At 46.4% G+C, this 13,111-nt stretch overlaps 1 protein-coding gene across 1 annotated transcript in view; it reads right to left on the bottom strand.

Moving 5' to 3' along the window:
- The window catches only part of LOC145415740 (kelch domain-containing protein 10-like), a 64,652-nt gene extending 61,980 nt beyond the window's left edge, over positions 1 to 2,672 (bottom strand). The window contains exon 1 of the mRNA XM_080284972.1: positions 2,582 to 2,672. Coding sequence (XP_080141098.1) covers positions 2,582 to 2,660 — 79 coding nt within the window. The 5' untranslated portion in view covers positions 2,661 to 2,672. The remainder of the gene's footprint in view (positions 1 to 2,581) is intronic.
- Positions 2,673 to 13,111: the final 10,439 nt, after the last annotated feature.

Here is a 13,111-nt window from a genome sequence, read left to right as displayed (position 1 = left end):
CTTCTACATTTGTCCAGAACTCTTCTCTCACTCTTCTAGCACGATCTTGCGTTGGCGCATACACACACACAATCGCCCACATTTGTATTCTAACTTTCAACTTTACCCACACAATCCTTGACCCAACTGATCCATACTGTCTTATGCTCTTCTTCCATCTTTTACTCACAACTATACATACTCCTTCCTTTGCCCTCTCATTCTCACCTACTCCTGCACATATACCCCATCCATACTCCCATTCTCTCACACTTTCTCCTCTCCATTTTGTTTCAGTTATTCCACATACATCCACTTTCGCACCCTCAAGCACCTGGACAATCTCTCTCTCTTTCATCTCATCATTCGCTCCTCTTACATTCCACGTTCCGATTACCAAGTCCTTTGTCTGGTCCTGGGTCGTCATCTTTTGGTCAGTCCTTGTCCGAGGCTTCTTGTTTGTTTTTTTAGTTAGTTGTTTTCCAGGGAGGGGCACTAACCCTCCGCCAACCCTTTTAGTCGCCTTTTACGACAAGCAGGGATACTGGGGGAGTATTCTTGAAAAAAAAACCTACATCCCACATCCATCCATTGCTGGAGTACTCCTCGTCGTTGTGGAATCTGCGGTACATAGGCGACCTTAGGCAGCTGGAATCAGTCCAGTGACATTGGACAAAGTCTACACAGGGGCTTGAAAACCTTGACTATACGACTAGATTAAGGTCTTGGAGCTTATTCTCCATTCGGGGGAGACTGCTTTGACATGGCATCATCAAATACTGGCATACATTTCATGGAAACTCCTCATTGACCCCAGATGGTCTGTTTGCCCGTCCAATACGCCCTACTACTCGGGGACACCAGATCAACATTGCCCACTCCTGATGTCATCTTGATGTGCGTCAGACATTCTTCAGTATCAGATGCGTAACTGTCTGGAATTCCCTGCCAGATTCTGTTGTTTCTATTCAGGACCTAGCTTCTTTTAAAGCAGCTCTCACTTCCCATCTCGGCGACTCCATGTTCCAATTCCATTAACTATTGTAATGATATTATTTCTCACCTGACCTATTAATATTTACCCCTGCCCCCCCACTTCAGTCATCTGCAAGTAGTTACTTCGCAGCTGCATATGGTGCACCTTCCAGCCTAAATCTTTGTTTTGCTCTTTCTTACTTATTTCCTATTTTCCGTGGGCTGGCGCATCAGCAGTGTGTGGCTTCCGTGGGCCCTTCCTTTGGGCAGGCTCAGGGTCTGGGAAGCCCACCAGTTAAGACAATTGCTTACCTATGTCATTAAATGAAGAGCTGTCAAAGATATTACATGTTTAAATGAGGAGGTCACTAATCATGATGAGCTTTTTGACAGTTTGCTGAAGGAAGTCAGACACCAAAACTTAGTGGAAAAATCTGGAATTAGTTTCCCAATGCGTTTCCTATCTGGGTAGATTATTCCAGCAGACCTGGCTCTGGTTACAGTATCCGATCTCAGATCTGCTGGGGTTCAGACAGATTGATGACAACACATAAATCACTGTGTTTAACTGAACATACACTCCATTATTCATACAGTAGTAGGAATGATATTTCTGATACAACAAGGATCTGTAATCTGAAAATTCCAAGCAACCTACTAACTAATTATCATCGTGCTGCATAAGAGGTGCCTATCACAGAGCCTAACTGTAATCCAGAAGATGCAGGCAAACCAAGTGATGAATCAGGCATCTACAGTACTGTACGGTACAATACTGTACATAGCCTAAGTCAAATTATCCTGATGTCTGATAATCCAGCCATAGGTTATTAGATACCTATATGCCACCTGCAAGTGACCATCAGTTCACTGCAAGGGATGGCCCTGTTGGGGCAGCTGCTTACCTGTAGTTGACAGGTCTACTCAGCCTGACAGACTGGGGTTGATTAACAAATGTATTGTGCAACATTGGGGACCATTTGCCTACACTTATGTTTCTGTATTATTAAATAAAGCCAAGCTCCCTGGCTTCTTAATTATATCGTTAAAAGGATTCACTGAGGAGTCATCAGAGAAATTCAAGTTTCATGTCAAAAGCCATTATGGAAAACTAGTAACGACTTACCCGGTCAGAAAAATCTTCAGCAAATAGATCACAGAATTTCAACGTACCTGTATCAATTATTCTATTCTGGATGCCAACATACAGTTTTATTCAACTGCTAATAAACCTTAAAACCTGAATAAACATACTGGAATATGCAACTGTCCAACCTCGGTTGCATATTAGCAGCCAGCCTCAGCCACTACTCAAGAGACAATATCCTGCACATTCTTCATCCATGTAAATTTAGTATAATGCAGTTTCAGACATTCTTGTCTTTGCTGTCCGTACGAGAAAGTTGGGTTAGGCTGGTCAGTTTGAGCAGTTAACTGGCTGGTCAATTTAAAAAGTCCGAAACTGCAAATTTACCCACATTATGCATCCAAAAATCCTAAACTTAAACATAACTTGGTGGAAGCTGCATAGAAAATATCAAATTTGTCATTTGAAAACGGCAGCAAAATCAGCATGCAATATTCTCATGTACGACTAGCAAATCTGTACTAGATACAGCGTCCTTACCATCTTTCAAGTTCCCCCTGGGCCTCACTGGATGAAAGACATACGGCTTATAATTATAGATGCCTTTGGAAGAAGACATTTGAGAAAATTCGCACAGCTTTATGACGAATGGTCATAAAACGAACAATGTACCATCCCTAGTCTTTACATTTAATTCTTCCCAGGTAATGGATTCCTAATGCTATTATAAAAGCAAAGGAAAAATTGTCTATGATGGTTGAACACTCCTGTTGACTTTATTACTGTTAAGACATAGCCCAACAAAATAATATTCATATATCAGAGAACTGTACCGAAAACAAGATGAATGTAAAACGATTTCCATTTAGTGTAACTGTTTACATACCGTCGTCATCCGCGACAATGATCTTGATTCATTGACATATTGATTGTTGTAAAGGTATACAGAGCACTTATTCAGAAAAAGGTGATGGGTCTTGCCACACACCTTTAGCAAACGAAGTTATATACAGTCAGTGGTTATATATTCGTGGGTGTAGCAACACGCCCTTTGTCAAAAATTGGGTATAGTACACGTTATAAAATGTAAAGGAATATATAGGCTGCATTACATATAAGAAAGACAACATCAGAGCAGTATAGAAGCACAGCATAGCAGCATCAGCCCGAGATAATGATATCGCATCCCCTTATCAGTGTGTCGTTTGGGGTCGGTGAGTGATGGCCTAAACACATCCACTCGACACCTCTCTATAGTTATTTATTTATTCTGTTTTTTTAGCGACTAAGGCAATCATGATTTTAACCTGTCAAAGATATCATTGTCTACCACTAGGCATAACAAACCTAAATACGACTCCCAGTTGCAACTGTATTCGTCATATTAGATAAGAGGACTGACCAAATCGGTTTAACCCGCCCAATCCCGACGTTTTCTGACCTTTGGTCCGCCCCAGTCCCGGCTTTTTTGGACCATTTTTTTTTTTTTTTTGCTCAAACATTCGCTTTTGGTCAGAAACTAAGGAAAATCACAAAGAAAGGTGTCCCTTGGGTCCAAAAATGGCTTACCTGGAGCAGGTAAGTTTGACAGGTACTGCCATGCTCTATGAGTAGTCTTTTCGCCGTACGTTTTCTATGGTGGCACGGGTACTCTGAACTGATGCAGTATACGTTTATTATCATGTATTCATATGTTGGAAATATGTATACCACAAGTATATTGGGTTTTATACAGAAAAAAATGAGAAATAAGGTATGTACCATTGTGCGACCCTAGCGAAATCGGTCGATTATGTCACCGATGGTAGCAAACATCGTTATTTCATCAGCTATTGTATTTTTTCATGTTCCATATTACTTCCACAATTACATCATACCTTTTTCAACTTTACATAATTGTTTGTACATATTTTGAGGCATTATGACAAGAATTAGCATAAAAGTAGCGCTTATTTACCAAGTGAGATCATTTTATATCATGTTTTTTCAACTCAGATTCTGTTTTTTCACATTTTAGATTACTTATAATATATAACCCACTTACATGTTATACAATTAGTTTTATAGATGTACTTGCTGTACGAAAAGAATTAGCATACGAATAGCGCTTATTTACCAAGTGACAACTTGGTCTTTCATTCTTTTTTCAACTCAGATTCTATTTTTTCATCTTTTTGATTACTTATAACATAACATATTACCCATTTACATGTTAGACAATTGCTTTTACAGAAATACATGCTTTATGAAAAGAATTAGCATAGAAGTAGCGCTACTTTACGTAGGTAAATCATGTCATTATTTTCTCACCTCTGAATTTATTTTCTCCCCCTTTATAGTACTTCTCACATTACATTCTGGCCTTTTCCATGTCAGACATTTGCTTTCACAGTAGTACACGATTTACAGTAAGCCTTATCCTAATAGAGAGAGAGAGAGGTGGGATGGTGGTACTGTACACTGGGAGACAGCTTATCCCATAACTGGTGGCTAAATTTAGAGTCCTTGGGGAATTTCCCACTCCTCTTACACCGTGAACAAAATTCTTCCTTTATAGCGCTTATTTACCTACTGACTATGTTCTGTGACTTTCAACTTAGACTATTTTTCAACTTACTAACTTTACAGTAACTGTACAATTGCTTTTATAGATGTACATGCTTTACAAAAAGAATGAGCATAGCAATAGCGTAACCAGGTGAGTTCAGGTCACCTTTTATAATACTTCCAATATAACATATTACCCCTTTGCATGTTATACAATTGCTTTTATAGATGTACATGCTTTACGAAAAGAATGAGCACAGCAATAGCGTAACCACGTGAATTCAGGTCACTCGAAATCTAATTATTCACCTTTTATAATACTTCCAATATAACATATTACCCCTCTACATGTTATATATATATATATATAGATATATATATTTATATATATATATAGAGATATATAGATTATATATATATATATATATATATATATAGAGAGAGAGAGAGAGAGAGAGAGAGAGAGAGAGGTGGGATGGTGGTCCACTGGGAGACAGCTTATCCCATAATTGGTGGCTAAATTAGGATCCACTGGGGAATTTTCCACTCATCTTACACCGTGAACAGAATTCTTCCTAGCGCTTATTTACTTACTGAATGTATGTCGTATGACTTTCAACTTAGACTATTTTTCAACTTACATACTAACTTTACAGTAACTATACAATTGCTTTTATAGATGTACATGCCTTACGAAAAGAATGAGCATAGCAATAGCGCTACAACGTGACTTCAGGTACCGTCATTATTTTTTCAACTCAAAATCTAATTATTCACCTTTTATAATACTTCGAATATAACATATTACCCATTTACATGTTAGACAAGTGCTTTCACCTTCTGCTAACTCACCCTACACTTAACATGAACACCACGTTGACGTGTTGCCTCCCCCACACCACTCTCGCTTTCGCGAATCTGTCTGAGCTCTCCCACCACAACACTTTCACTTTCTACTGCCCTAACCATCCCCACACCACTACTTCCTGCCACAGAACACATAAAAGGAACATACCTGTGGAACAGTCGCGATGTGCCGTCTGTCCCAGTCCTTCCCCAGCCAGGAAAATACGCCACCATGTACTGCTTCCTCGTCCTCGTCCTCATCTGATGGTAGGTGTTGCTGCCTAGATGCAGCACCTGGTGCAGGCTGGCCGTCCCCTGCCCTCCTATATGTAATATATTTGACTTTCCTTGGGGAAGGGACCTCCTCATCACTGCTGCTGGTTACCTCCTCAGGATGCACATAATCGACATCGAGGGTGTTATCATCCATTGTGGAATCACTATCCCCTGTAAAGGTATTCAGGGCGACTTGTATCTCCTCTGACAGCCCACAACGCACCATATCTGACCTGGGTGACTGATGAGAGGTAAGTGGAGGATCAAGGGGTCTGGTGAGGTTAATCTGGGTCTAGGGGATTATCCTCCTGGCGGGGAGTAGGTGAGGCTTGCGTAGGCGGGCGAAACAGAAATCAGGCGCGATTTTTGAAAAATGTGAAAATTATGCAACTTGCAATGTTGCCGCGTTAATTCACGTCGCCGGGACATGAGTGCACATCATGTGCGGACGTTAATTCACGTAGCCGGGACGGCGCGGGTTAAACAAGTATGGAAATTAGATTATATATATATATATATATATATATATATATATATATATATATATATATATATATACTATATATATATATATATATATATATATATATATATATATATATATATATGTTGTAATGCTAGGTGTTTTAGGGTCGGCTTCCTGTCCCTTTAATGCCTATAGTGTGCACCTGGGTTCTCTTTCTAGACCGGAGCTTAGACAAATAGGAGAGAGGCAGGACACAACAACTCAAGGCAACAACCTTACACGTGTATTATTAAATTTACAGTGGAGCGAGTAGATGCCACGAATACAGATTGTTATGCTTAGTGTTTTTAGGCCGACTCCTCGTACTAGAAACACTAGCTACTGAGCGGGGTCCTCTTTCCGGACTGGAAGTAAAGGACTAACAAAGGAACAGGACATAAAAACTAGGCAGTCCACCTTTAACACATCTATTACCTTAATTCTAACACTGTGACAATATTACATAGAATGATATTTTGGACAGGGGATACAGATATACAAGGTTACGTTAAGATAGCACGGGATGTTCACACACACTGTAATTACACTTTACAGTGGGTTAGGGCTCTATAAGTGGAGGTGGCTGTCTTTCATTAAAGTCCAAAAGGTCTTAGTGCACTGGTACAGTAGGGATGTATAGGCTTAATGGTCCAGGGGAGGAATATTACTATAAAAGAACAGGGGGAGCAGATCACTATAATTTACTGGCTGGGCTCGGCGCGGCGACTTTCGCCCGGGCGTGCATTGGTAAGGGGGAACTCCTCTATTCTGGGCTGGGGGAACAACACTAGATTCACGGGCCCAGAATTTATAGTCTTTAATCAAGGGAAAGTAATCACGGGCACTTATAGATGGGATCCCTCTTATTGTCTCTGTCACTGTATCACTGTCCCTGTCTCACTTCCTCGGATGTAGGAGGGAATGTCACTAATCTTGCCCGATTTTCTGGGGCGATATCACTCTGTCACTTTAAGGGGACCTCCGGGGGCTCTACCCGTGGCGGGAATCACCGTACCCGCTGGGGGGAGACTTGACCCGGGTCCGATCCACTGAGGCGTTGCAGGGAGACCCTCTTGCCTGGGGTCTCGACCTGTTGTAGACCCTCCTCTCTGGTCCCGTCGTCACGGTGCAGGGAGACCCTCTTGTCTGGGGTCTCGACCTGATGTAGACCCTCTTCTCAGGGTCCCGTCGTAGTGGTGCAGGGAGGCCCGTCTATGTGGGGCCTCGACCTGTTGTTGTGGCCCTCAGGACTGGAGCCAAACAGGTGGAGCAGTCGTGTCTGGTGTTGGAGGGTCTGCAGCAGGAGGGGGACAGCGTTGGTAGGCTGCTGGGCTCGCCTGGAGGTCCGGGGACTGTGGAGGTCTGTCAGGGGACGCGCCGTCAGGTGTGGGCTGCGGCCTCGTCTCCTGCTGGTGCCTGGGGAAGACAAGAATCTCCCGGGAGTGGGAGGTAGGTCCCGACTGGGACTGGGTCTTTGCTCGGGGGACACCGGGGCAACTCTCCCGGGTGGTGTCCAGCTACTCCTGCAGGAGTTGGCTGAATATAGAGGACACATGGAGGCCGTGTTCTCTCTCTCTTACACAGGGAGGGTAGCACAGAGGCGACTCTCTCTCTTGTCTCCGACACAGCCGTGGCGCCAGGTCGATCGGCCCTGGGACCCACTTTTGGCTTTATACAAGGGGCTCTTACCCTTGGGGTGGCTAGGGGTGTTGGCCCCTTATAGTTCACTATTGGGCCTCCTGCCATGTTTGTGATAGAGGGTATTTCTCCCTCGTGTTCACTAAAGGACCTCCTGTCCTGGTAGTGGCAGAGAGTATTTCTCCCTCGTGGCTCACTGTGGCAGAGGGTACTGGCCCCTCGTTGCTCACCAGAATAGTGGCAGAGGGTGGTGTTCCCTCGTGGCTCACTGTGGCAGCAGGTGCGAACACCTCGTGGCTCACCAAGGGACCTCCTGCCCTTCTGGGGTGAAGCTGTGGTCGTCACCACAATACTATTAGGGACTAATGTTAGATCAGTCCCACCCCACTGCTGTCGATGGTCAACCCGCCGTGTAAGTTGTTGCGGATCTAGGCTCACCTGTTTTGGGGCAGTTGCAGGAAGAAGGGGCACAGGTCAGTTGTGGATGGATGACCCTTTTGCCCTGTGTCATTAACCTGTCCGTTATCTCCTCCTCGGGTGGTGGGGTGGTGGTGGTGTGGGGGGTGGCAGGGCGGAAGGTCCGGCTGCGGGCATTTTACAGATACACTAGACAATTATAATATGGGTTATTAGTATCGCGTGGGATACTACTTTGGTCAAGGTCGGGTAGGGCGAATAGCACTTAGGGCAGAGGTTTATATATTTGCAGGAAGTCCAGGTTAGATAATTGTGGAGTGGGTGGCTCTATTTCAGTGTTGGTAACTATTACTTTAACACTGGAGTCTGGGTATGATCTTAGCGTGATGCGGCGTTCCTTATACCAATTAATCTGGCCAGGCATGTATGGCAAGACTGTTCCCGCCGAGATTCTGATTGGCTGGAGGTATTTGTTCGATTTCTTTGTTGCTAAAACCGATACTCTATTATCAGATGTGATGCTGAGTTTTTCGACAGTACAATCGTCAAAAGCAATAAGAAATCCGTTATATACTTAAAAACAATGAAATTTTCATAGGAAGATAGAGATATGAGCCAACAAAGTATTATAAACGTCCAAGTCAAGGTCAGCATTCGAACAATTCCTTTATATCTCCAACACTCCGTAATGTAACAGAAAATTAAGGAAACCTGCATAATCTAAGCGGTGGGTTAACACACATTTAAATTATAAGATCAGTCCGCACCCTTAAATCGAGCCACAACTCTGAATAATTAAAAATTCCTAATGAAAAGATGAGTTCTCTGGGGAGGGAGGTTTGAAAAAATCGCGGAAATCAAAGTAGGCTAAAGGAAAACTATTTCATTATATCTCCTCTATTATCACAGCACGGACTGATCCCAAAATTTCAATGTGTTATACCAATGCTTAGATTATGAAGGTTTCCTTAATTTTCTGTTAAATTATGAAGTGTGGGAGATATAAAGGAATTGTTCGAATGCTGACCTTGACTTGGACGTTTATGATATTTTGTTGGCTCATATTTCTATCTTCCTATGAAAATTTCATTGTTGTTAAGTATATAACGGATTTCTTATTGCTTTTGACGATTGTACTGTCGACAAACTCAGCATCATATCTGATAATATAGAGAGTATCGGTTTAAGCAACAACGAAATCAAACAAATATCTCCAGCCAATCAGAATCTTGGTGGGAACAGTGTTGCCATACATGCCTGGCCAGATTAATTGGTATGAAGTACAGTTGGTTGCGTATTCACTGTAATCGACCCGTATTTCACTGTCTGGCTGTGTTCACGGTTTCAATGTTGTTTTTATTTACTCCACCACTTTTGTATTGTCACTGGTGTTTTCTCGCACTGACTACCTTTATGTGGTTAATTCACTGCTCTGCCTTCGTGTCACTAAGTCACGGACACTGTGCTTTCATTCACTCCTATTGGGTCTGGGCGTCGTGGCGGTCAGGTACAAGGGCGGTGGAAGTGGCCCAGTCTCCCTACTGATGGGGCTGGGTACCGCCGGGGGCCTCTGTGTTCAGGGGCCAAGGGATCACGCGTAGGGGTGTCCTCTCTCGTCCGGGGCTGCGGGTGGTGAAGGGCCCTGCACTTTCGGGGTTTGGGGCGGGAGTACGGCCCTCGGGGCTGGGGCCGAATAGCTGCCTGAACTTCCCGCTCAGGTGCCTGACGGAGGACGAAGATCTCCGGCGTCTGGGTGTAGGGAGGTCCCCCCCGGGGGTCCTGGGGGCGGTGTGGAGGTCCCGAAGGCTGCGGTCCCCGGTGTTCGGAGTCCCTGTCAGGAGGGGGCTGCAGCGTCGGCCTACGTCAGGGTCCGTCAGGTGAGTCCTCTCTGGATCCGGCTGCAGAGAGAAGAGCCCGGTGGAAGTCACGGGGCCTCTCCAGTATTCCTCCAGGCTGGGGGCTCCCTCTGGGTTGTAGGATGGTGAACAGGAGTCAGCACCTGACGAAGGAGCAGCTATCGGCTGTCTCCTGCTGTAGGGCCCGGCTACTGGCCGTGGCCTTCTGGGGGCGCGGCTGTAGGCCGTCGCTAAGGCCCAGCTACTGGCTGTGGCCTGGGGGAGGGAGCGGTTACAGGCCGACTCAGGGGCACCTTCAGAGCGGGTACAGGTTGTCTCCAGATGAAGGCGGGAGTGGCTACCGGCCGTCTCCTGATTCCCTCAGGAGCAGCTGCAGGCCACCTCCTGTAGGAGGGTCGAGCGGCTACAGGGCATCTCTCGAGGGGCACCTTCTGAGCAGCTACAGGCCATCTCTTGAGGGGCACCTTCAGAGCGGCCACTGGCCATCTGACGAAGGCAGGAGCAGCTACAGGCCGTCTCCTGTTTGCCTCCAGAGCGGCTGCACGCCGTCACCTGTAGGAGGGTTTAGCGGCTACAGGCCGTCTCATTAGGGGCACCCTCAGAGCAGCTTCTGGCTGTCTCCTGATGAAGATGAGAGCAGCTACAGGCCGTCTCCTGTTTGCCTCCAGAGCAGCTGCAGGTCGTCTCCTGTAGGAGGGTTGAGCGGCCACCATCTGTCTCAGGGGTGCTGACTAGAGCTGGAGTAACAGCTCCACCCCGTGGTCATTGGTGGTTGGCTCGCCCGGAAGGTAGTCTCGTATTCCTGCTATGGTGGAGACGGGTAAGCTCCGGGTCATAGGGGTGCACAGCTTTGGTGGACTTAAGTCCTTGTCGCCCGGAGTCCAGGCGCACTGTATACTGTATGCTCCTTGGTGGGCTCCTTCTGGGGATGTTAGGTTGCCCTCCGTGACATTATACTGCATTTTAGTAACCTTGGAATTGAAGGGGAATGCAGGGATTAGGATATGAATGGTGCATGTTAAAGATAACTGCTGGAGGTGTTTCTACCTTGCGACCACTCCACGGAGGGAGTGGATGCGGGATGATGCATATCACTCTCGTATTTATCTGGAGTTTCTTGATCACGTACGGTAAGTAGTGACTGTCCTAAAGGCTTGTGTATCGAACTAATTTATATAATATATATATATATATATATATATATATGTAATGCTAGGTGATTTTGGCTATGCTTCCCGTTCCGGAAACGCCTAGCATATAGCGGGGCTCTCTTTCAAGACCGGGACTTAGATAAATAAGAGAGAGGCAGGACACAAAAACTCCAGGCAGCAACCTAACACGTGTATTGCTTAGTTAGACAGGGGAATCAGTAGATGTTACAAACACAAGTATACTGGGCGATTATAAACTCGTATGTCTAGATATGGTTAGTAGTATCTCGCAGGATACTGTTTAGGGTCACAGTGAAATAACATTTGAGGCAGATTGTTGTAAATCAGGGAAGTCCAGGGTCTCTGTGCGAGTGGAGCTGCTAAAGTTATTTCTCACTGGGGAGGGTTGTGTAAGGCACTGGGGTCTGATTACGATTATGGCAGTACGAGATAGTTTCTGATGGTAGCATATTTACTTTGTTACCCCCTACTCGTATGTTGCTTTTGATCAATTATTATCACTTACTCCACTGCTTTGGTGTTTATATTATATATGAATTGTTCCGTACACTGTTCACTGTGTCTATTCTTCTCTCCAACACGTTGGTACAATCATTGTCAATTCACTAATCTGCCTTGTCACCGCTCGATCACTATCATTGCACGATTATTGTCACTCCAGTTGGATCTGGCGCCAGGGGCACGGCGGAGGGGTGACACAGCTCCGCTACTGATGGGACTGAGCACCACCAGGAGACTCCGTGCTCAGATGGCACGGGATCACACGCAGGGGCATCCGTTCTTGTCCAGGGCTGTGGGTGGCGAAGGGTCCCGCGCTCTCACGGCTGGGGACAGGAGTGCGGCCTTCAGGGCTGGGGCCGAACAATTGCCTGAACTGGTCGTTCAGGCTCCTGATGGAGGATGAGGACCTCTGCCATTGAGGTGTGGGGAGTTCCCTCTCGGGAGTTCTGGGGGCAGTCTGGGGTTCCTGAGGACTGCGGTCCCCAGGGCTGGGCGGCACCGACAGGAAGGGGCTGTGGCACTGGTCTGCATCAGGGTCCGTCAGGTGGGTCTCCCCCAGAGCCAGTTGTAGGGAGCAGTGGCCGGGTGAGACTACAAGGCCTCTCCAATACTCCTCTATGCCCGAGACTTCCTCTGTGTCAGGGGTTGGGGAACAGGCATCAATTCCAGGTGGCGGAGCGGCTACCGGCCACCTCTTGCTGTAGGGCCCGGCTACTGGCCGTGGCTTCCTGGGGGCGTGGCTACAAGCCGTCACCAAGGCCCGGCTACTGGCCATGGCCTGAGAGGGTTGGTGGCTGCCAGCCAACCCAGGAGAACCTTCGGAGTGGCTACAGGCCGTCTGATGAAGGCGAGAGCAGCTACAGGCTGTCTCCTGCAGGAGGGGTGTTGAGCGGCTACAGGCCGTCTCAGGGGGAACACCTTCGAAATGGCTACAGGCTGTCTGACAAAGGCGGGAATGGCCACGGGCCATCTCCTTGTTACCCTCAAAGCGGCTACAGGCCATCTCCTTCAGGAGGGGTGAGCAGCTTCAGGCCATCTCTTTCAGGAGAGGTGAGCGGCTACAGGCTGTCTGGCGAAGGCGGGAGCGGCTACAGGCCATCTCCTTCAGGAGGGGTGTTGAGCGGCTACAGGCCGTCTCAGTGGGAACACCTTCGGAGTGGCTACAGGCCATCTCGGGGAACACTTTCAGAGCAGCTACAGGCCATCTCCTCATTACCCTCAGAGCGGCTACAGGTCGTCTCCTTCAGGAGGGGTGAGCGGCTACAGGCTCTCAGGGAACGCCTTCGGAGTGGCTACAGGCTGTCTGGCGAAG

Source organism: Coenobita brevimanus, chromosome 103 (assembly GCF_032717465.1).
Source record: "Coenobita brevimanus isolate Jiangsu-jjx chromosome 103, ASM3271746v2, whole genome shotgun sequence".
NCBI lineage: Eukaryota > Metazoa > Arthropoda > Malacostraca > Decapoda > Coenobitidae > Coenobita > Coenobita brevimanus.
The sequence above is the reverse complement of the archived record's forward strand: the minus strand, read 5'-3'. Positions and strand labels throughout refer to the sequence as shown.